Here is a 25,256-nt window from a genome sequence, read left to right as displayed (position 1 = left end):
ATAAGAAAACACCCATTTCATATTTTCGAAATAAATTATAATAAATCAGACAAATTTAATGTAATATTATTTTTAAATCCGTAACAGTTAATTCTGTATTGTTCCATGCGATCAAACAGCCACTGTTTGAGATTCTGAACTCATCCGTTACTTTTCATAAAGAGACTGTGATACTTTTATTTTGAAAATGTTAAAACTTCCGACCGGGTGTTACGCGTATTACTGAGTTACACTTCACTTCACCTCACTTTAACACTTCTAAAAGAAGTTGAGATGGGTTAGTGGAGTTTGTCAGCTTTAATAACTGTCCTGTAGACCGTTATCGGCCGTTTGAAGTCTTATTTATATCGGCTTTGAAATGATCGACTCTTAATGCTCACCATTACATCTTTGTGTCTAACAGCAGTCGAGCTTTAGGAAGGAAGCAGAAGAGGAAAAGCGACTGACTGCGCACTGCTGGCCCACTAAACACTCACATCTATAGGGAACATTACTTAAAGGGGCACGTAACAACCTACATACTCGCCACATCAATTATCTTATTTTTTAAAACGTATCTTATTTATATAAGTGTAAATACAAATCAGAGGTCTCCCAGACTATGTGAAGTTTGGACTGTTTGTGTAGCTGAAGGTTGTTTTTCGTGCTAAAGGATTGCTTTGCTTATGTACTTGTGCTGATCGAACATAAAATCGCTCCAACTGACGTGATCGATCATGGCCACAGATGTGACATTGTCTGAAGAAGTCTCAAACCAGAGAGACTCGAGTGAAATGAACTCCAACAGAAGTAATCTCGAATCAGACACACCAAATCGGACATCCGAGACGCTGGACAATAGAAATATAGGTAGCCCTTTATCATCATTATCATCGGTTCATGCTGGAGAAGAAATATCGGAGGACTCCTCAACAGGGAATTCACTGCAGAATGGAAACCGTCCGATCCAAACAGGACATCTGCCACAGGAAGCAGCGACTCCAGACAATGGACAAAAACAAGCGCCGACAGGCGTGAAAACTTCCACTCCAGTCCGACTGCAATTAGTTGAACACAATGGAAGGTAACGTATATCACACCAAGCTATCTCAAAACACAGTGAGCTGCATCTTAAGTCATCTTTACAGTGCAAAGGTGGTGCAGAAGCTGCATCTGAAGTGGCATTTAGGTGTATTTGCGCAGACTGTTTTAAAGGGATAGTTCACCCAAAAATGGAAAATTCTCATTATTTACTCACCCTAATGCCATCCCAGATGTGCATGACTTTCTTTTTTCTGCAGAACACAAATTAAGATTTGTTTTAATGAATACGTCAGCTCTGTAAGTCCTTACAATGTAAGTGAATGGTGACTGAAACTTTAAAGCTCCAAAAAGCACATAAAGGCTGCATAAAACTAATCTATATGACTCCAGTGGATTAATCCATATCTTCGTAAGTGATCCAATTGGTTTTGGGTGATAACTGACCAAAAATGTTACTCCTTTTTCACTGTACATCTTGTCATTGCAGTCTCTTTGCACGATCATGATTTTTTACACTTCCTATGTGCAGAGCGTTAGATGGCGCTATGAAATGCTATCAAGCTTGAAATCATGATCGCCAAGGAGACTGCTGATGTCAAGATTTATAGTGGAAAAGGAGTTAAGTTACCACTGGATTTGTATGGATTATTTTTAAGTAGTAATGCACACCGATACTATTTTATCTCTCCCGATTCCGATACCTGAACTCTCAGTATCGACCGATCCAATACCAATGTTGTTTTTTTGGTAATGAGTTTAGAACATCTGTTACTCACTTTGTAAGTATGTAAGAGAGCACACTGGGTGAAATACTGTGTCTCATAATGCAAAGCACCAGACTTGACCTTCCATTTCCAGTGTGACAAATGAACTGGAATGTCAGGTTATTTGATATTAGTACCTTTTTCTTGACTTATAGTTTGATAAAACTGCCAGTTTGTATTTGCTTTTATAAACATTATACTTCTTGGAAATGTAAGATTACATTTTTAAACTCCCTTTGATTTGCGCTGATAGTCACTGATGATGTCATAATGGCATTTGGATACCTGGTATGCTTGACATTTACATTGAACATTTGGGTGATAATCACAAAATCTGTCAAGAAAATGTCATGGTCCTATTTTATTCTGAAATCAAAAGAAACAAATAAGAATAAATATTTTGCCTTTGGAAAATGAAGCCTATTTTTATGGCCAATAAGATTTTTGACATTTTGAAACCACACCAAAACGATGCTAATAGAATGCCTATGAACACTCCTTTAGCCTATTTAAAGTTAAATTTCAATGTAAATAATACATTAAAAGAAATGCATATTTCCTTCAAGTGTTTATCAATTAAGGATGCAAGTGTTTTTAAGTAGGGCCCTACTGAAATCTGTTTTATTTTTCCTTTTTTAATATTTTTTTTTTTTCCAGAATACCATGTTGTAAAGTTTAATTGAATTTCATCATCACAAATGTGTCTAATCAAATTAATTCTTAACTTTTAAAACATTTTCACAAGTAAAAAAATAAAACAATTACCTTTCAACATACCATTGCATTTTTTTTAAACAACCTTTTATTCACTTCAACAGCACTCTTGCTTGTGATATATTGTTTAGTTTTTATTATTATTTATTAATCATTATTAGAAGTACAGTGAATTAGTACAGTGAATATTTAATTTTACTATACTGTTGTACTGTAATATATTTCGGTTGCAATGTCTCACATTCCTGGTGTCTAGCGTTTATTTTGAATCATACTTTTATTTTGATGTGTGGTTTCATGGTAGCTGCAGCTTCTTTCACTAAATGGCAAAGTGTAATTGTTAAAGTACAAATGCTTTGATTTAAATATGTTAATATATAGTCAATATGTGCTATGCTCTGTTATCTCATGCAACACAAATTATTCTCAATGGAGTTTCTAGTGTATGAGCAATCTGCTTAACACATTCATTTATAGCACGCAGCTCGAATACAGACTAAGATTGCAGCCTTTCACGGTTTAATAGTCGCTTTAGGACATATCACAATTTTAATTTGATTAATTTTGCATTTCAGTGTAAAAGGAGTAACAGAGGCACACTTAAATAGGCTTGAGTCAGTCAGTCAGTCTTTTTATTTTAGGCTTTGTACCGAAGGACTTTTGATGGTACTTTTGATAACACTAATATATATATATATATATATATATATACACACACATGCAATACTGTGCAAAGGTCTTTTGTCTTAAGATGGTTATTTATATCTTCAGCTTTAGTGTGTCAATAGGAAATATAAATGTTAGACTCCCAAACATTACTTTTGCAAATAGAAAAGATTAGAATAGAAGAACAGGGAGCCCTGCAACAGATGTAATTTCCCCCACAAAGCTCCCCTCTGAACAGTGTGTCAGTCTGAGATTACATAAGGAGACAGAAGCAGTTGAGACAGCCTAAATAGATAGAATAACTGTTGTGAATTCTCCAACACGCTTGGAACATCCCATCTGCCAACAACCAAGAACACTGTGTCCAGGTGTACCTAGGAGAATTGGTGCTGTTTTAAAGGCAAAGGTGGTCAAACCGAAAATTTGTTTGAGATTTTATTTATTATATACAGTAATGGGCAAACGTTTTAGGCACTTGTGAAAAATGTTGCATAGTGAGGATATCTTCAAAAATTGTGCCATTAATAGTTTCATTTATCACTTAATGTCATACAAAGTCCAGTAAACAAAGTCATACAAAGTCCAGTAAATAATAATAATTAATTATTATTATTTTCATTTTCATTGATTTGGGTTAAATATGACAAGGACATTATCTTGACAGTTTTCGTGAGAATCACCCATATACATTTCAGTTCCAGTCAAGTATTATTGCATTTAGTAATCCTTGCACAAACTTAACTGAACAGTTAAAAACCTATTGTTCCAAGGACTTAAGCCAGTGACATGAGAGAACCTGCTCTGTTGTGTCCCATGACACCGTCTTTTCCAAACAGTTCAGACTGCAGCTTGACTGAACTCACAGATCTCTTCTAGGGTGGATTGCATAAAGAGTAGCAAACAGTCCCTTTGGAAGAGAATGACGACAGTAACTTATGGCAATAAGATCCCTTCCACAGTTAACCAGTGTTCATGTCTCACCCTCAAATCTGAGTGTCATCCTTTCTTTGAAATGCCTTAACAGCTGGTTGATGAATTAATCCATTTGCTGGACCTAATTCATTAAAATCGTACGACATAGCATCTATAAACTACCGTTCAAAAGTGTGGGGTCCCTTGCCTAAAATGTTTCTCATGATCTTAAAAACCTGATCTGAAGGCGTATGCTTAAATGTTTTAAATTAGTTTGGTAGATTAAAATTAGTATTTACTAATTTAAAAGGTAGTTTAAAAAGCAGCCCAGGGTGATGCCTCAAGAATTCGGTTGAGAAAATGTCAAGAGTAAATTGGCAAATTCTAGGCAAAGGGTGACTACTTTGAAGATGCTAAAATATAATAACACAGTTTTGATTTATTTTGGATTTTGTTTAGTCACAACATAATTCCCATAGTTCCATTTACCTTATGACTTGCAAGCCGAAGATCACCATCCCAACCAAGCATGGGGGTGGCAGCATCATGTTGTGGGGGTGCTTTGCTGCAGGAGTGACTGGTGCACTTCACAAATAGATGGCATCATGAGGATGGAAATTTATGTGGATATATTGAAGCAACATCTCAAGACATCAGCCAGGAAGTTAAAGCTTGTTCACAAATGGGTCTTCCAAATGGACAATGACCCCAAGCATACCTCCAAAGATGTGGTAAAATGGCTTAAGGACAACAAAGTCAAGGTATCGGAGTGGCCATCACAAAGCCCTGACCTCAATCCGATAGTAAGCAGCACTGAAAAAGCGTGTGCGAGCAAGGAGGCCTACAAACCTGACACAGTTACACCAGTTTTGTCGGGAGGAATGGGCCAAAATTTCAGCAACTAATTGTGAGAACTGAATTTTTTTAAATGTAATGATACAAATTTAAAACCAACCACACTATTTAGAACATAGTATTCCAAATGTAACATGCCTAACTGGAATTAATATAAACGTTTTTTTTTTATCGTGTCCTACTTGGCTCATTATTTAATTTCACTGCTAAGCGTTAAGGAGCTATGTACACCAAATGTGTTTTTGCACCTGTGTACTCCATTTTCAAGTGTTTTCTATGTAAACATGCACTCGATGGAAGTCTTTGACCATTGTGCCATGTCTAGTAGATTTTATTAGAGTCTAGTTGTTTTTTCAGCAGTTGTTTAAAATGTTAATCAATGCATAATACGTACTTCCACATACAATCCCAATTCTGAAAGCATGGAACATGCTAATTAAAATAAAAAGGGGTGATTTGTACATTCTATTCACCCTGTGCTTTATTGAAAGCACTTCAACACATTGTCATGTTTTACCTTATGAATTTAATATTATAAATATATAAAAAAAAACATACATTTTAAATCAGATAATTGCAACACGCCCCAAAAGTTGGGACAGTCGAGTGTTTACCACGGTGTAAAATTACCATTTCTTTTAATAACACTTTCTGAGCATTTGGGCACCAAAGACACAAGTTTGTTGAGTTTATCAAGTTGAATTGTCACACATTGATCCATTATGCAGGTCTTCAATTGTACAGGGGTTTTGTTGCCATATTGTGCACTTCATAATGCGCCACACATTGGGGACTTTAAGCAACAGCTGCAGATGGGACGGCTACAGCAACCGAAAGTAAACTGGTCAACCTTCGTAGCCAAGAAACACAAAAGTCATTAAGCTACACTATCCTACAGGACTGTGGAAAAGAACATTTCAATTAACAATTGAATTGAAAACAGTGAATGAATGGATGCTTATAATGTTACATGATATCATACTGTCAGAAGAATATTTTTTATTCTTGTCAAGTTTAAAACCTGTAATATAATTAATAATATTATAGATTTGTTTTTATTCCAAGTCTATTCTAACCAAACATAGGTAGTGCATTTAACTTGTGCTTGAGGAGAATGTGCTGATTTTACAGCATCTCCTATAAACCATAACATGTTCCTTCCTAATATCACATACTATTGACTACGCCAAAGTAACAATTCTCCCACAGTAGACAGTGCGTGTCCTGTTCCGAGTTGTGCATGTGCACAATAACATAGAACGCCATAGCCATCTTGTTGGCAGCTGTTGCTTAAAGTCCCTATTCTCAATTGGAGATGAGTCAGGACTGTAGGCAGGCCAATCTAACACCCCCACTCTCTGCTTATGCAGCCATCAACATGTAATCCGGGCAGTATGTGATTTGGAAGTTCCTGGAAAAGAAGGCATCTGGATTGCAGTATACGATGCTCCAAAATTTTTACATATCTTTCTTCACTTAATTTGCCTTCAGAGTAGGGCTGGGCATCACATCGAAAATGAATGATATAATCAAGATAATTTTGCTGACGATGTAAAATTGACCAATATCGTGATTATTATAATGTGCTTTCATTTGGCCATTAAGTTTCACAAAGAGTGCATCAGAATTTCACAATCTTTCAGGGCTGCACAATTAATCAAAATAACGTAAAAATGGCAAGTTGGTCATATGCGATTGATTACTAATCCACAAAAGGCTGCGATTTAAAGACCGATAAATGTCTGTGTGCAATTCAGAACAAACCGGTGATGCTCTGATCTGTGTGCACACACATTGCGGTGATCTCAGATCAGTTTACGTGCATTGTGAAATCAAAAGTAATGCAGGTTCAAGCATCCACACACTTCCAAGCATTAGTAACCGTAACAAGATATACAAATCTATAAACGCGGCATCATATAACAGAAAAGGAGGAGATTACAGCGTTTCAGGAAATGCAGGACATTGTAATCTGTCAAATACATGAAGGAAATATGACAGCACTTTTGGTGTCAAAATAAAAGCCCCAGGTGGAGGTGAATTAAACAGGATAGAAATATATTACTTTTGTACAACGCAAATCTATTAATCTGAATAATAATGATAATTCAACATTAAATTATAATAATAAACCTGATGTGTCCCAGTAATAATTTTGTATTAGGAAATGTTCAACTGGGGTTTAAAAAACAAGTCAGTGAAGTAGATTTGCCCACCTTGTTCGTTCACAAAAATGTATTATTAAAAACATTTGAAGGCAATAATGATTTTTATTAAGCTAATATGTATTATTGTATATTAAATATCAATATAAAGTGCATATCAATTAAAATGATGGGATTTCATTCTTCCTTGTTTATTTAATGAAAAACGTATTATTTGTAGTAAATTTAAGTCAAAATGTTTATTTAATGTCTTTAAAATATTAAATCTACTTGGATACATCGATGAAATGATGGTTCTTCTGATTTAAAAAATACAAAAACATTTTTGAGCCATTTCAGAGCGAGTGTGTATATATACAGTATATAGAATATCGTCAATAGGCTGATAAATATCGAGATATAATTTAAGACATCACCCAGCCCTACTTCAAAGATGTGTAAGTAATACATGCCATGGGAACTGTAACACCCCCATAACATGACAGACACTGGCTTTTGGCCTGATGCTGATAACAGCTTTGATGGTCCTTTTCACTTTGGCCCAGAGAACACAACACCTGTTTTCCCCAAAACCAATTTGAAATGTGGACTCGCTGGACCATAAAACATGATTCAACTGTTCCACTTTCCATCTCAGAAGAGACTGAGCCCAGAGAAGTTGATTCTGGACCTTAAAGCAGAGGCCCCTGTAGGGCCTCTGCTTTGCATAGTAAAGCCTTAACTTGCATCTGTGGATACTGTGGCGAATGGTGTTGACTGACAAAGGTTTACAGAAGTATTCCCGAGCCCATGTCATGATATCTATTACAGACAAATTAGATTTTTTTAGACAGTGAAGGAGGGTTCAAAGATCATGCACATGCAGAAGTGTTTTTCAGCAGGACAATGCCAAACCACATACTGCCCAGGTTATGAGTGCATGGGTGTAGTGCAGGTGCTAGATTAGCCTGCCTGTAGTCCTGACCTGTCTCCAGTTGAGATGTGGTGCATTATGCAACAACGAAGGCCCCATTCAATTGTGCAGCTGAAGACCTGCATAGTGAATAAATGTGGGGAGACTTGAGTCTTCAGTGCCCAAGTATTATTAGAAGAAATGGTGATATTACACATAGGTAAACACATGACTGTTCCAAAATTTTTGGAGCATGTTGCAATCATCTAATTTGAAAAAGTGTATATTCCCCCAAAAAAAACCTATTAAATTCACAAGGCAACATATAAAAAATTATTAAATCTAGTATTTGGTCATTTTGTTTATTTGGTCTAAAGCAACTCTAAAGTCTTGAGGAATGATCCAATGATCTCACTGTGAAATTACTTTAGTTCTAGCAGAAGAACATCCTAATCTGTTCATAGATTTAGCTGTATCCAAGAAATTAGAGTGAGTAGTTTGTACACAGTCCAAGAATTCTGGCTTTTCCAGAGTCACCTCCCAGATCTTTACCCCATAGAAGGTGAACACTCTTTAGGCTAGTTCCATTTGATAAAGAGCTTATCGTATATGTAACTGAATTTATTATGCATGACATTCTCCGAGTTTACATGCCTTTGTATTGGAGATTAACTAAAGAGGCTCTGTATAGCATAGTCCAGTGACTTGAGCTGTGTGTTGTACGACGTAAGCCTCGATACGCTGCGTCTTAATGTCTCGCTTTAAGGCAATGGCCTTATTAGGTAGTTCAGAGGTCCTTTAAACTGTTTCAGAGGTAGACACACAGTAACTTCAAGTGTGGCTTAGCGATTAGTGCTGCACCAATGACTGAGTATCAGCCAATATCGGAAATAGACTTCTGGCCCCTTTCAACACGAATGTATTGGATTTTTTAGTGAGTGACTCGCATGCTATATTGCGATCAGCCCAGGTGCAAATTTGAGGTGAATTAAAGCTGAAACTGATTCTTAATGGATATATTCATTGTTTTTTTTGCTTCAGTTTTGAGCACCAGGAGTCATTAGCTACCACAGAGGCGCTGCTGAGAATGGAAGGGGTGGAGCTAAAGGAGGAGTGGCAAGATGAGGATTTTCCCAGGTAAGCAATTACATGCGTAAGGGTGATCTTATATCACAGGATGAGTAATTGTATAATACTGTAAAGGTATATATATCATAAGTGTTAAAGTGTAATTATAATCTCGATTATTTTTTCTATTCATTACAATTGAAGTTGTTTGGCATCAGTGCTAAAACTTTACATTTTATAATGAATTTGCACTTAAAAACAAAACACTCAAAACAATAATACAGTATAAATCTATTTAGATGAGCCACGTTTGTAAAATCCAATCCTTTAAAAAAAGTTGCTTTTGTTTTTTATTATTCTCTTTCAGTTGACCGTATATATATAATCACGCACTATTTTCTATCGTACTACCCAGCCCTAGTGTGTAGTTTTCCAAATTATTACGGGATTGCTGTAATGTTGAGTGTGATTTATTTGGGTTGCTAGGCCACTCCCTGAGGAGGAAGATATTCAGCTTGATGAAGAGCTCTTCACTGGCTCATCTGGTGATGGAGGACCTGGTAGGCCATGATAATATACCTGATTGTTGGAACCAAAACTAAAATCTTACCATCAGTATGAATAGTTTATTCCACATGCAGCTTTCAAGCTTTGACTATGGTCAGGAAACATATTGCGACGTTTTGTTTATTCTTTAGATGATCTGGTAGAGCTTCTGTTCTTTTACCTTAATTGCAGCCTCGCAATCTTATGGTTTGAGCAGTACAAAGAAAACCAAAAAGAAACTTTTGGCCCCGGACATCAGCCTGAATCTGGACCACAGTGAGGGATCGGCCCTTTCAGATGAGCTGGATGAGAGTACAGAACTGGACCTGGATGATATAGACACCCCTTCTGACAACAGCAATGAGTTTGAGTGGGAAGGTATGACAGTGGTGGACAGAATGAGAACTAATTTTTATTCCCTTTTTCTGTTATTCTGTTTAAAATTGAAACTCTAAATGTATCCTTGGATCAATAAAGACCGTAGGATGTTATATAAACCCAAACGGCAACCAGACTAATCTAATCAAATTAATAAACATCTATCCAGTCCTGTAAACTCACTCCTCATAGGGGCCATTCTGACCGAACACGTTCTTGAATGGAGGTGCCTTAAAAGTTTTTTAAGTTGACAAAAGGTCTTAAAAACATGTCACACATGCGTGAGATGCTGAAAAACAACAGGATGCGGCACAACAGTCACAGATGTCTGTCTATTGCATGTTTGCATAGAAACATTTAAAAACAGTGCAGATGGACACAAAAACTTGTTCAGTGTGAACAGCCCCTTATGCAGTAGTAATGTTCCTCTTGTATGGATGCCCCATGTCTTGATACTAACATCAGAGATATGCATTGTACTGTGCTACTTAGTTAAATAGTGTTGTGTTTTTGTTTTTCCTGTTCTGCTGCTCTCTTTTTTCTGTCCTGGAAGGATTGTTTCTTCTCATTGGTTTGCAACAGGCCGCAGGCCTGCCGTTTGTGGTAAGGTTACATGGATGGATGTTTACTCCCTTTCTACCGAACCCTGATCAAACCTTGATTTAAAAAGTCTTGATTTATTTTATTTGTTGTTAAAATTTTATTTTGAGATGTCATTTACCACTTCAAATCAGGCATTGTCCACTATTTATGTGTTGGATAATGTTGTTGATGGTTGGATTTTGATTTGGGCATGTTTTTTTGTTTGTTTTTGTTTTTACTTCAATCTCCCCAGATCTGATTCTGTTAATCAAGCTCATTTGTGGTGTCCTGATCAACATAGCTTTTTGTTTGCTCTAATTGGTTGAATATTGGTTTTTGAATTTTGTTTCAGTGTTTTTACATCTGTTGGCATTTTAAAACTGCCTCCATTAGGCAGCAACCTTCTTGGGGTGTGGAAGAAAGCAAAACTTCACCAAGGGAAATATTGACTCCAGTTGACTGAATATTCAAGAAGTAATTAGGAAAGACCTGTGGAGAAGACGGTTTTATAGATGTATGACACTAAACTGAAAATGATTTTTAGACCCATGTGTCAGCAGTACATTCTGGAGTAAGATGACAAGGTGATGACAAGAACCACACCATCCCCAGAGTCAAGCTTGGAGGTGGGTCAGTCCTGATATGGGGGTGTTTTGCGGCTGCAGGAAACGGCTATCCTGACTATGTGACTGACACCATGGATTCTTTCAGGTATCAGGCCATTTTGGCATGAACAATTTGATGCCTTCAGTGTGTAAATTGAAGATCGGTGATCACTGGACTTTCCAGCAAGACAATAACACCAACGATACATCCAAGTTGTCCAAAATCTTGTTCAGGTATGGGTCGTTGAATGTCCTTAAATGGCCCTTTCTGTCCATCATTAAAATCCCATTGCAAACATTTGTTGGGATTTCAAGGAAGCAGTGGCAGCACAGAAACCAAAGAATGTTAATGAGCTGGAAGCTTTTGCTTCTGAGAAATATGTACAATGTGTCCGAAGACTGAGAATACTTACCCGAAACATTTATTTGCTGTTATTAAGGATAATGGATGCTCCACAAATTATTCCCTCTGGGGGTTGAATATTTTTATAATGACATTTGTGAAGTGAATTTGTTATTTTTAATTTTAAAATGTGGGTAAACTGAACTCTGTTCTCAAAATCACTCAAATGTGTATTAAAAACGTACTTTGACTGTTTACTGAGGTTTTAGTTGATGTGTTTTAATTCACATCACCAGAATGTATTGCTGGTCAGGGGGGTTGAAAAATTTCGATTGCAACTGTATGCATCTTTCTTTTGGATCTTACTTTTGTACACTTGGTGTGTTGGAAACTTACCAAGTGTTTTTTTTTTAAAACAGAATTATTGTATAGATATTGGAAGATGAACTACCATGCATTACCACAGACATTAGCTCTGTTTCAAACCAAGTTGTCCTACCTACTGTCCACATAGACGACTACCTTCTGAAGCAGTCTCTCAACCAAAATGTACGGGATAGTTCACCCAAAATGTAAAATTCTCTCATCATTTACTCACCCTCATGCCATCCCAGATGTGTTTGTTTGTGTTCTGCAGAAGAAAAAGTCAAAGATTTTATAAGAATATTGTTACTCTGTGTGTGTGTGGGTGAGGAACAGATCAATATTTAAGTAATCTTTAGTATAAATCTCCACATTTGACCAGCCCCAAACAGTAGTAGGCTAAATTTGAAAGCCACTTCCACACCAGAATGTGGAAGTGAAAGTGTAAATTTACAGTAAAAAAGGACTTAAGTTGAATAAATTGAGCTGTTTCTCACCCACATCTATCATATAACTTCTGAAGATAAGGATTTAACCACTGGAGTGGGATGGAATACTTTTATGGTACCTTTATGTCCTTTTTTGGAACTTCTGTGTTCTGGTCACCATTCATTTGCATAGTGAAGACCAGCAGAGCTGAAAAATTCTTCTAAAAATTGTTTTTACCTGCTCATGTTGGCACACAGTCACCTTGTTTAGTGTTCACCAAGGACTTGTAATAGGTTTTTAAGCAAGTCTAGTTGGCTAAAGACAGCAGGACAATTATGATTTTTGACAGTATTCTGTTTCAAATTTAATTTTGCTGCAAGAATACCTGAACCACTTTTTAATCGCAAATCAAAAAACTGTCTTTCTTAATTCTATAAATGCATGTATGGTTAAGGATGCACCCTAAAAACACCCTAAAATTGCATTCAATTGAAAGCAAACTGTGGATAACCCCCTTTCATATTCCTCGTCAGATGACCTCCCAAAGCCTAAAAGCACAGACTTGCTACGTAAAGGAGTGGAGTCGATGCCGGAGTACTCCAGCTCAGAGGAACGGAAAGAGGGCCGCCGCTGGAGAGTATTCCGCATTGGAGATCAGGAGCACAGAGTGGACATGAAGGCCCTCGAGCCCTACAAGAGAGTTATCAGTCACGGAGGTCAGTGATCGCAGCTTTCCATTCCCACGAATGCTATGCGTTCACTGTCAATAGATACAAGGATATTTTGTTTTAGTACCACCCAGGAAGTGGAGTCCTATTCAAGGAACCATGTTTGAAAAGTTTTTGTGGACATAATACCGTGGTAATGCCACCGGGTTTTTTTTTTTTTTTTTTACATTTATAGTGGTAGTAGCTTGGCATGTTTTGTAGTACCTTGCAAATATGGTACACAAATATGGTAACTATATGAGGGATAATGTACAGTCAGCTGGTTGTTATTGCAAAATAAACCCAGACAGGGTGATCAGGAGCCCGAAGCAGAGATATCTAGTATCACCCTGAAGGGGTTTATTTTGCAATAACAACCACCTGACTGTACATTATCCACAGGGTTACCACGGTCATGGAAAACCCGGAAATATCAGGGAATTTTAAACTTGTGATTTCCAGTCCTGGAAAAGTCATGGAAATTAATAAAAACTTAAGTCATAGAAAAATCATGGAATTTTTTTAAATAGTTAATATTTTTTTATTTATTATGCTCTGTCCTAAAATATTTAATCGGGGTGTAACATTGCACTGGATTAAAAACACAGGATGAAGAGTTTAAAATATATTCTGTTATTTAGAATACTTGACCAATTAGAGACCACGATGTGCCGCTAATCCTCGCCCATTTTAAGATTCACGTTTTCAGGCTAATTGTCATTAATCTTCTTATTTCAGTGTTTCTCTTTGCTAATTTTCACGTAAACTCTTTCTGCTTGTAAAATTTAGATTAGAAGTTTTGCAAGCCATGAAAGTGCAGCTTTTACAATGCCTGGTTTATTATTGCCATGGATGAAAAATTGCTGGCAAAGGATTGGGATCCTACACGGGCAGTGTGCAAATTATGTTGCAAGTCTTTTGATCTTTCTAATATGGTTGAGGCATCTTTGAGCAGCAACATAAGGAGCAAAAAACACCAATGTGCAGGAACTGCTCAAGCTACTGTATCTTCAATTAATGATTATTTTAGCATAGGCAGTACAGAGAAAACCTCAACTGCTGAAGTCTCTGTAGTAAAGACACAAAAGCCTATTTCAGATAATATTCTGAAAAATAATGTGATCACTGCCAATTCTTTGGTTTGAAAAGAGATTGGGAACCCTGTATCCCACTTATTACATGGCACTATATAATTTACGTAATTTAATTAGCTTGCTTTTAGAGATGGCACTGTGATCCGAGAAGCAGGAAAGATCACTCCGCTATCCGAGTGAGCGGTCTGATACGTGGATGTGCAGTTGTTACAGAGAAATGGTATATATTGGAGTACTATGCTACCTTGCAAAGGTGAAAAACAGTAACTACTAATTTTTGTTAAAACTGAGTAATAACAATTTAAGTCTCTTAAGCCCAAACATATACTTCGGTTAGATGACAACACTAGGCATCTGCGTACAGGATGTGCGATGCAAATTTAGTCATCAGCATAGTGTTCGAGGACTGAACACATGTGGAATGATTATTCTTACCTGGCATACTTAGAATGTGCAGTATACCAATGCGCCTGAAAATATTTGCAATAATTCGTGGGTCCACAACGTGGCAACCCTCCCAGTTGAGCTATTGCGGTCACTAAGAAGTGTTAGAAGATGTAATGGCCACTAAACAACAGAAGACGATGGTGAAAACAACAACAGTGGATGTGTACGTCAAGAGCACGTGTGTGAGGAGGGCAGGATATAACTGCAATTGTATAACTTGAGTCTGAATGAATATAAATACTTCTTTATATTTCTCCTCAAGAGAAATAGTGCAGTATCTCAGCAGTCGTAGCACGTATGTGCCAACCACCTTTGAATGTGCGCATACAGTCAAATGAAGAATACTTTGAAAGGCTGAGCGTTCGATTGCATGCAGACACTTAACCGTTCGTGTCAAAACCAAACTGTAATTTGGGCTTTCGACCTTGATCTGTCCTGATGACAGATGGGTTTGGCTCAACTACGCTCAGATTCAGAGGAAACGGTGTGTAAAATTGAATTTGATTATCCAGCCAAACAGTCCAAGCCACATTTCTCAGTTTCAGTGTTAGCATAGTTACTGTGTCTTGGCTTTTTACGCAATATGGTGTAATTATTTGACACCATCACTTAACCTTGGTACTGCTACAGTACTTTATTTGTAATGTTTGGTGACATCTAACTTCATGCTTACACATAGTACAGCACCTCCTGTGGTTCTTAGTGTAGTACTTCAGTATATATATACTCTGGAGACCGTGCCACCAAAAACAAACCTTGATGTCTCGATTAATGAAGTGGCTGTTAAAGCCCTTCTAGAACATCCCTCAGTCAGAAGAGCCTGTCACTATCTTTCTACCATTCTTCTAACCCCTTCACAATCTGACAGCTGTTGTTTACATTCTAAATGCCCATTTTACATTCTGTTATACAATGAACAATTACACAGACTCCAGGTTGAGATGTTGGATCGAATTGGTCAACTTATTTAATTACTATAAAACTGCCAGCTAATCTTGAGAGGTTCATCTTGAGGGCTTCAATTAGCTTTATCGAAACGATTCCTTTTTCCACAGGTTACTATGGTGATGGACTGAATGCTATCATTGTCTTTGCTGTTTGCTTTATGCCTGAGAGCAATCAACCAAATTACAGATACATCATGGATAATCTTTTCAAGTAAGTCCTGCTTGATCTGTTATTTTCAAAGTTTTCAAACCTTCCTTTCCTATGCATCACCAGAGACTATGATTAAAGTAGTCCTGCAGAGCCAGGCTTTTGACTTTTTTCTCTAGCAAAGAATCACCCACTTAGACAGGAAAGGGTCAACTGAGTGAAATATAAAGAGTCCAGCCATATTAATTATGTGTTGTATAGGGATGAGTAAATCTGAAATGAATGAAATTACAATAATAAACTGACATGAATATCAATTAAAGCCCATTCTAATAGTTCTGCAGAAAACAAAACTAGGGAAAATGTACTGTATGTAGACTACTTTGAAAATGACTTCACCTGATGCCTTAAAGGGTTTTTATCCTTTTCCAGGTATGTCATAGGAACTCTAGAGCTGCTTGTTGCTGAGAACTATATGATTGTATATCTGAACGGAGCCACCTCACGCCGGAAGATGCCCAGTGTAGGCTGGCTCAGGAAGTGCTATCAGCAAATAGATCGGAGGTAAGACTTGCTGATGCCAGAGGAAAACAGCATTTAAATTACATTTCAGGGCTCTACTTCCTGAAAAACCCTAGATTTATGGTTTACTCAACATCATTCCAAACCCATAATTTCTGATAAGAATAAGTAAATGATAACAGATGAACAGATACATTTTTATTATGGGAAAACTATCCATTTTAATGTATTTTGGGTGAAGAAGCTCTTGAAACTGAAACCCAAACCCATAAATCCAAAATGCATGGATAATTGTTTCCCCCTAGTATGTATATGTGGGTCTAAAATGACAATTTGATGCATATTCATGATAAAACTACATGTTTTATTGATTAAAATCTATATAATAATAATGTACTCAACATCGCTCTGTCTCAGGTTAAGGAAGAATTTAAAGTCTTTGATAATTGTGCACCCGTCCTGGTTTATCCGCACCCTCCTGGCCATCACAAAACCTTTTATAAGGTCAGTGCATGACTAGTTACTTGTATGTTTAATTATCTGCTGATCTCTTTAAATGAATGCTGCCTTATTAAGTTCATTAAACCTCTTCCACTTACAGCACAAAATTTAGCCAGAAAATCAAGTATGTGTACAGCCTAACAGATCTGGCTGAACTTGTCCCGATGGAGTATGTTTCCATACCAGAGTGCATTAAACAGTAAGTGTCCCTTCAATATGCTCCATAATCTTTGCTCTGCCTGTGAGAGAACAGCTTCCTTTCTCTAAAGGAATTATTTGTTTCTTATTGTACTTAAGTGTCTCAACTAGTTACACTAAATCATTTTCTTCTATACTAAAGTTGTATTTCTCCACTTCAGATGCGCTCCTCTTAGCAGTGTTTAGTCTTTATAATTGTTTACTGATAAAGTCCTATCTGCACCCAAGTGCTACCTGCTGTTGGCTGTGATATCTTCAGAAACTGCCCTAACCCCTTCTCCCTGCCTTTCATCTAAGGTTTGACGAAGAAAAAAATAGGAAAAAACATAAAAGGTACCTGAATTTTCTCTCCAGAGATTCCTGACAAATCTGTGTAGATGTGATCTGCATTGCACAAAACTAACAATTAATCGTTTGGATTTTAATTAAAATGACTGAATTCAGTGTGCACTTATTCTTGTTCATTGGACCAAAAATGGCTTTTTGAGCTTCTTTTCCATGCTCAATAACTTCTGTGTGCCGTCTGTGTTCAGTTATTGCAAATGCTGCTCATATTTGGAGTTGCTCTTTTAAAGGTGCACTCAGTAGTATTTCTGTTTATGTTGTGCCGGCATTCGGCATTTGGCGTAGCCTCTACTAACTGTTTTGCATTTATAGTAAGGAGTTGGTTTGAAACAAGTTAATCATATTATGTGAACATGTTGAGATTTAGACTTTTTGATTCAAATGGGCAATATGATCAACACTTAAGTTATTTTTAATTTGTTGACAAGTTAGAAGATTTCTGTATTCATAACTTATGAAATATGATTTACTGTACACCATACTGTCAAACAAATGGTCAAAACATCATACATATCAGAAGGTCTTGAGTAGAATACAACAAGCATATTGTTTTACTCACAGGCCAAATAAATGTCACGTAAAAGCAGTGAAAGCAAAGAGTTTAAAAGATTGAAACAGATGTGGCTTTTTGTCAAGTTTTCGTTTGTAACTTCATGAAACAGAATATAAAAATAGCAGATGCTCCTGATTAAAATGAACCCAAATACAATGTGATATGATGCTCAGGTCGTGATGTAATCTTGGAGAGAATGCACCTACCTAAATGCTGTAAGTGTAAGTGCAGAATTATAAATCTGTTTTAAAAGCCAAAGGATACTTTGGTCTTCCATGGACCACTACGTGATGCAGATTTCTTTATTCGCACAGTATGCTGCACCTTAGATGTGCAGCCAAGTATTTCTAGACACGCGGCCAGTCCACCATCGTATGTGCCTGCCGTTGACTGTACTAAAAAAGTATCGCAAAGCAGTCATAGTGCGCGTGCGCTGAATGCATCCCTATGAGCTTCGGGTCAAAAAAGTATACTTTAAAAAGGCTGAGGGCTCGGCCATGCACAAGACTGTGATGAAGAGGAGGGCAGGGCCAGACCGTGACTATGCACGCCCGGCCCCCAATCGGGCTAATCAGCCGAGGAGAGGGAGAAGTTCAGCGGAATGCCGCAGTTCGAGAGAGAAAGAGCCACACGCTGCTGCAGTGTGTACCTTTTGAGTTCTGTGTCTTTTTGTTTAAGTTTTTATTAAACCATTATTTTGATGGTTCAGCTGGCTCTCCTTTCCTATGAAGCTAGTAACCTTGTTACATTGGTGCCAAAACCCGGGAAGGAGAAGGGATGCGCTGTCGTGGAGTCCTCGCCACTACCAGCCAACCGAGCAGGCTAATCTGAGGCACTCTAAGACGTACTGGCACAGGGAAAAAACAAAGTATAACCTAATCTATAGCACCGTAGATGCAGCATCATGCAAAAACAAGTTCTCAGTTACCAATGCTGTTGAAGAAATCCACTATTTGCAGTCAGCCATGATTGATATATTCCACAAGTTGGACTTTAAAGGCTTTTGTCAATAATCTTACAGATCATACAAAATCATTTTGCCCCTAACATTTACTTGGTTTACTCATTTAAACTATGACTTGTTCCACTCATAAATAACTAATATTGTCATTATTTTCATGCTGTTTAGCCAGAGAGGTACTGGCCCCCAAAGTGAGCCTTGATTCTCCCAAGGTTATTATTCTCCATTAACCAGCATCTTATGGAAGGTTTTGTTCCTTGCAACAGTTGCCTTTGGCTGGCTCTCTGGGGGTCTAAATACAAATATTATTTATTTAATCACAATCTACAATCAAATTTATTTATTTTATCGCACAATGATTACAAATACATTACACCTTTCTGTTATAGCATAATTTCCTGTAGAGCTCCTTTGAAATGACGTCTGTTCTGAAAAGCGCTATGCAATTAAAAATGACTTGACAAGTGAAAGCATCTGATAGCAGGGGAGATATCGAGATATAGCGAATAAAAAAATTGTAACATTTATTGGCTGCTTCACACCTACTTATTGCCATTGGTCCACGTTATCAGTAGGTTTTAGGCCGACAACTAATTCCCATTCAGTCAGTTAAGTTCAGTCTACATGAACACACTAGCGTGCGGTTATTAGTGAGCTGGTGCAATCTTAACCACATCTGTACGATCGTTCAGATTGAAATATTTCCAATAACATGTTATGCATTGTTTTTTTAAGTCTTCATAAGGCACACCTGGAGACCCAGGGAGTGATGAGTGATTCCAGTCAGGCTTCCTAAGCAACCAATTGGCCCAGTTGCTAGGTTGAGTAGAGTCACTTTGGGTTAACCTCATCGTGGTCACTATAATGTGGTTTTCGCTCTCGATGGGGCACGTGGTGAGTTGTGCGTGGATGCCGCGGAGAATAGGGTTAGCCTCCATACAAGCTAAGTCTCCGCGGTAAAGCGCTCAACAAGCCACGTGGTAAGATGTGTGGATTGACTGTCTCAGATGCGGAGGCAACTGAGATTATTCCTCCACCTCCTAGAATGAGGCGAGTCACTATGCCACGATGAGCGCATTGCCAAATTGGAGAGAAAAGGGGAGGGAAAAAAAAAAAGAGTCTTCAAAAGGAAATCAAAATAAACTCAAGTAATCTTAAGTGCCCATTCACTCTGTTTGATATGCTGATTCACTCATGTGCCGTCTGCAGCCGAAAAGCTAATCGCACATCTGCCCAAAATCTCATAATTCTTTTGTCTCTATTCTGCCCATTAACTTTCTCTTATACACACAACTTTGCAGTAGTATCAGTGTCATTACAATAACGGAGTTATTATATAAATGATGGCCGCGTATAGGGTGTTAGCACATTAACGACATGAATGCACAATGTAAACATTACAAATGATACATTTACTGCTTATATTACTTTAAATAATCATTGTGTAGTTAAAATTGTTTATTTTTCTGATCTCTTATGAATTCTACTCATAGAATGAAGCATAAATTAATTGATAATACTTTTTAATATCACATTAGTTGATGTGTTTTTCATGTAGTCTTTAGCATCCTCATATTTACATGTACCTTTTAACGCAACCCACTGCAGCTTGGAGGGTGTCAGAATGTTTGGAATGGCATACTACCCATACTACTCCTGACTTCTCTGTCTATGGCAGAAAAAGTACGAGAAGTACGGTGGTATGCTATTCTGAAGTCGGCATAAGACTGATATGACTTGAGTCTTCATCTCATTTGAATGTAAATAATTTCAAACATATATATATAAAATACTATTAATTTCTCTCTTTTTAAAAGGTTAGCAATTAGCAATAAAATCACTGAGTGCACCTTTAAATTCGTGTTCAGCACGTTTCGTCACCCCAAAATTCCACTAGCAGACATTTTGACTCGCTCCGAATTTCTATCATATGGAATAAACAAGATTTACTGAATCTAAATCTGAATTCTAGCACTTACATTGAACTGATATGTTTTTTGACAAATGTACTAACATGCTTGTGTTTAAAATGAACATCACAGATTTAGATTCTGATGTTCTGTCCTCTGAGTACTGCTGCTGTTAGTATGGTATGTATGACCATGGCAATAAATGTTAACTTTTTGGTGAAGGATTTGAGACTTAAGTCACGGGTGGTTAACATCTGTTTGGACCATCTTCCATGTAGCACACAATTTATATAAAATGCATGGTTGGCCAGTGCACATTCCCACTGCTTGCTGCATGTCCCACCACTGACCACCCCTAAATATGACCTCATTCTTTATGTAAACGTGTGACAGGAGCCATCAATAGGGATGAGACTAATTTAGCTGTTTTAAATCCTGAAGTGTAAGTACTGAAAGCTGTTGAAGTATCTCCTAAATTATTTGTGTGGTAGCTTCAATCTTTAGAAATGTATGCAATTTACCTCTTTTTAAGGGAATTTGCTTACACAAAAAATTAACATTCTGTCAAAATGTATGCACTCACCCACATTTCATTCCAAACCCAAATTCCTTTCTTTCTTATGCGGAACACAAAAGTAAATGCTTTAATTAATTTTCTGGTTAAGGCTGTCGATTTCACATGTTAAAGGGATAGTTCACCAAACAATGAAAAGTATCCCTGGTGTGTATGACTTACTTTCTTCACCAGAACACATTTGAAGAAAAATAAAAAAACATAGCTTGGTTCAGTATGTTCTTAAAATGTAAGTGGATGGTAATTCGATATTTGAAGCTCCATAAATCACTGACAGCATAAACGTCATTGATACGACTCCAGCTTTTAAATTATTGTCTTTTAAAGTGATACGATCACTTTTGGTGTGAAAAATATCAATATTTATGTACTTTTTAAATCTAAATCATTGCTTCAGTTAAGCTTCGCGAGAGGGTGGAGTTCAAGCGGTCTCCCATGTGACAAATTCATATTGCCATGACACAGAGGTAATCTCACGTTCTCTACTTGGTTGAGACATCCAGGATGAGCATACAAACACACCATTGTAAGTAAAGAAACAGATACATACAATTCTAAACCAAAACCAACCAAACTATTGTACAGCCTTCCTCCTCCTCACTTGTAAACAACGCTGCTCTTCCAGCTGTGATGCATATGCATCAGTTCTCACGTGTTTCAAATTACACACGCGTACCGCTCCTGACCGGGAGCATGATTTGAGTTTACTAAAGTACTTAAATATGTATCTTTTTCGCACCAAAAGCAATCATGTTCTTAAGATGATATTCATTTAAGAGCTAGAGTTGTATGGATGACGTTTATGCTGACTGTCTGTGATATTTGGAGCTTCAAAAATCAGATCACCATCCAATTGCATTTTAAGGACCTACTGAGCTGAGATATTTTTCAAATTTTCTTTAAATGTGTTCTTGTGAAGAAAGAAAGTAATATACACCTGGGATATTATGAGGGTAAATAATGAGATAATACAATTTTTTGGGTGAAATATCCCTTTAATTCAGTTAAATTGATTACATTCTAAGTCTCTGCGGTAAATTTAAAATTTTTGTTTCGCGAGTGTCAGTCAGTAAGGGGCAGTAAGCACATCTAGCTGTTCAAAGACAGCTGGACAAAGCAGAGTGCAGAGGTCTCGAGTCAGGTTTTTTGAAGTTTCAAACTTGAAGAGTGTAACTTGACATATGGTGTGTTCGACTTGAACTGCATCTCTGTTTACTGATAGAGTGAGATTTGCAGTCGGGGGAGGAGTTGAAATGTGAGCAGCCAAACCGGACAATTTGCTCTTGTCATTTGCTGAACCTACACCAGTCACAAAAGGTCACGCTTTGTTTGCTTTCGTAATTTGCAGACGAAGTGGAATTCAGATAGACAGATGTTTTAATTTGACATAAAATAACCAGAAACATTGTTCATTTGAAAAGGTTATGTGCTGCTTAATACAGTGCCTGTTTGTATAAGAAGAAAGTCCAATACAGTTTTTTTTATATCAATAAAGGAGTCAGTATATTTTACACAATATTACTATGACACATAATATAGCACGATATAAAAACATGGAGTTGTGAGAGTTTTTACTGAACTGAAGGTGTGAGAAGAAACACTGGCAATGGCATACTACTCTTATTTCTGCCATAGACAGACATAGCAGAAGTAGTAAGAGCAGTATGTGAAGTACACAATTGCCAGACCATCTTTTAGCGCTAAATCAGCACAAGTTCTTTGAGCAATATCCATCACCATTGAGTCATAAAGATGGGCCGATATATTAATAAAAAGTCATAACTTTGTATTATATTTTAACAGAATTTTCCATTTTGGATGAATTACTTAACAAGTGTAGCTTGTGGGTTCAAGATTTGTAGACAGTCAAATTCAAGTAAAATTGGCTAAATTTGAGTATCAATTTTCAGAGGGATTTGTTTTGGTAATCCTGTTTGTTCAATGAACATTGCAGAATCAACTGACCTGTTCCACATTCGTCTATTTAAATACTCGTCTTGCTTGAGTTTGTAAAACAATGTTTCAGCCTCAATCAAAAAGATGTCTTTATGATCAACTAACCTTTTCAGTGTAAATTCATGAGACCACTTTATCATCCATTCAGGATGTTGTTAAAGAATTGATTCATTTTAAAACAACGTTGCTTTATTTAAAGAGATGTTTGAGTTCTTCTCAAATCAGTTTTTGGCATGGGTTTTGAGACCGAGCCTTGTACATTATCATTATAAATGTGGTTTTCCCCCTAGGACTGACAAGGACATGCATGGAAAAGTGGAGATTGCCACAGCTGCGGTGCCAGAGTGAGCTGGAGGAAGATTTTAAGAGAGAAGCAGGAAGAATAAAAGAATGTGGCTGATTTTAACTGGAGAACACAAGATGTCAGAAAAGTGCCTTTAATGTGCCGGTTACATTATGGAACCGTGTTCTTTTTTTCTTTTTTCTGTTGCATTTGTGTGCCAAATGCCTGTCAGGTGGCATCTGATTTCTCTGCATCAAGTGTTTTAATAACCTTTTATGTATCATTTCAATAAGTAGATCCTGTCAACGTTGTTCGAGTTCCTATTGTATCTTGCTAGTAGTTAAGGCACTTAACAGTGTTCTACATTTACACTTAAATATCTATATTTATATTCAAAAGGTGATAAAGGGGAAAGATTAATATATTTTTATGATTGAAATGTTATTTTAGGGCCTCAGTCCTGCCGCCTTTGTCATCTGCTCTCTGAATGTCTGTATACCAGATACTATTTACGGTTGAATGAGTTGTACGATTTAAGCTTCAGAAAAACGTATAGATGAGAAAAGACAGAACGACTGAGGAAACTATTGCACCAGTAACAGTTGTCCAGTTAATATTCATGAAATGGTTTGGGAGGGTGGGGTTGTTGCAAGTAAACTTCCAATGCAAAAATCACATTGTCATTGTGTCTGAAACAACTGAATGCACTACAGACACTCTACAACTCCTATTCAGTATTATGTTATGTTCCTTTATGGAAACAGGACATGATGAATCACTTTTATTGTGTGAGGCATCTGCACTCAATATTTACTCTTTCAGAGATAAATAGGATATTGGGTGTATTCATTTTAGGCTTAGTGGTCCTTAATTTACTGCCCATTTACTCTTACTCATGTTGTTTTAAGCCTTTATAACTTCCTTTCTTCTGTGGACCACTCAAGTAGATGTTTGGCAGAATGTTAGCCTCAGTCACCATTCAGTTTCATTATATGGCAGTCCTTAACAAGCTGCCATTTGTTTTTCATGGAAGAAGGAAAGTCATACATTTTTGGGACGATATGAGGGTGAATAAAAGGTGACAGAATTTTCATTTTTGGTGAATTATCCCTTTAATGCTCTCATATTTATCTACAGTAGCTATATTGTCTTTGTCATTTATATTAGACACCAGTTGAGGTTGCTATATTGCTACTTTATGATCATGTAATTGGCCTTCAAGTTTTAAAAGTTTGCAAGAAGAGTCCATTGAGAAAATCTGCTCAGAAAGTACATTCTCCTAAGGGAAGACATTCATTACAGTTTATCTAGTAATGCAATAACACACTGTCCCACACAGAGTAAAGGTATGCATTCAAACGCCAAACATCTTTAAACACCCAGAACTATATCATTTAAAAAGTCAATAAAGGCTACAAAAACAAAAGGCAGTTTGCTCGATGGAATGGGTTATAAAATTTTGAATAGGCACATCATAAACAATTAAGACTTTCTATTACAATTTTTAGGAAGCATTTTTAAAGGAATATTATGTGTTCAATACAAGTTGTGTGTGGCATTACGTTGATTACCACAACAAATTATGTTGACCTGAAAAAAAAAAAAACAAGAATCAAGGTAACCCCCAAATATGACAACCTGGAAGCCCTGAACTTGCTTTTTTCTCTCTCTCTCTTCAAATTTTTTTTTCTCTCTTCAAAAAAAAGGACCAACCTTGGCCACTGGGTGCCACTATCAGCACACATCCCTTACTGTTACTATAGTAAAGGATGTAACCTCATAGGCACCAGATAAAATACACGCTA

At 37.0% G+C, this 25,256-nt stretch overlaps 1 protein-coding gene across 3 annotated transcripts; it reads left to right on the top strand.

The window, feature by feature from the left end:
• Window positions 1-219: 219 nt before the first annotated feature.
• On the top strand, window positions 220-24,914 carry LOC127640193 (BCL2/adenovirus E1B 19 kDa protein-interacting protein 2-like). 3 transcript variants are annotated; one of them, XM_052122631.1, is made up of 12 exons: window positions 220-1,063; window positions 9,033-9,128; window positions 9,546-9,619; window positions 9,798-9,983; window positions 12,839-13,021; window positions 15,609-15,711; window positions 16,081-16,212; window positions 16,588-16,674; window positions 16,772-16,870; window positions 17,167-17,202; window positions 20,771-20,818; window positions 23,459-24,914. In XM_052122631.1, the coding sequence occupies exons 1-11, from the start codon at window positions 717-719 to the stop codon at window positions 20,781-20,783; spliced, it is 1,356 nt and encodes a 451-aa protein (XP_051978591.1). In that variant the 5' UTR covers window positions 220-716; the 3' UTR covers window positions 20,784-20,818; window positions 23,459-24,914. The 3 variants fall into 3 exon arrangements, with proteins under 3 accessions (XP_051978591.1, XP_051978589.1, XP_051978590.1); XM_052122629.1 differs by lacking the exon at window positions 20,771-20,818 and having other exon boundaries at window positions 23,459-24,905; XM_052122630.1 differs by lacking the exons at window positions 17,167-17,202; window positions 20,771-20,818 and having other exon boundaries at window positions 23,459-24,902.
• The last annotated feature ends 342 nt before the right edge of the window (window positions 24,915-25,256 follow it).

The sequence above is a fragment of the Xyrauchen texanus genome, chromosome 49 (assembly GCF_025860055.1).
Source record: "Xyrauchen texanus isolate HMW12.3.18 chromosome 49, RBS_HiC_50CHRs, whole genome shotgun sequence".
NCBI lineage: Eukaryota > Metazoa > Chordata > Actinopteri > Cypriniformes > Catostomidae > Xyrauchen > Xyrauchen texanus.
The sequence above is the reverse complement of the archived record's forward strand: the minus strand, read 5'-3'. Positions and strand labels throughout refer to the sequence as shown.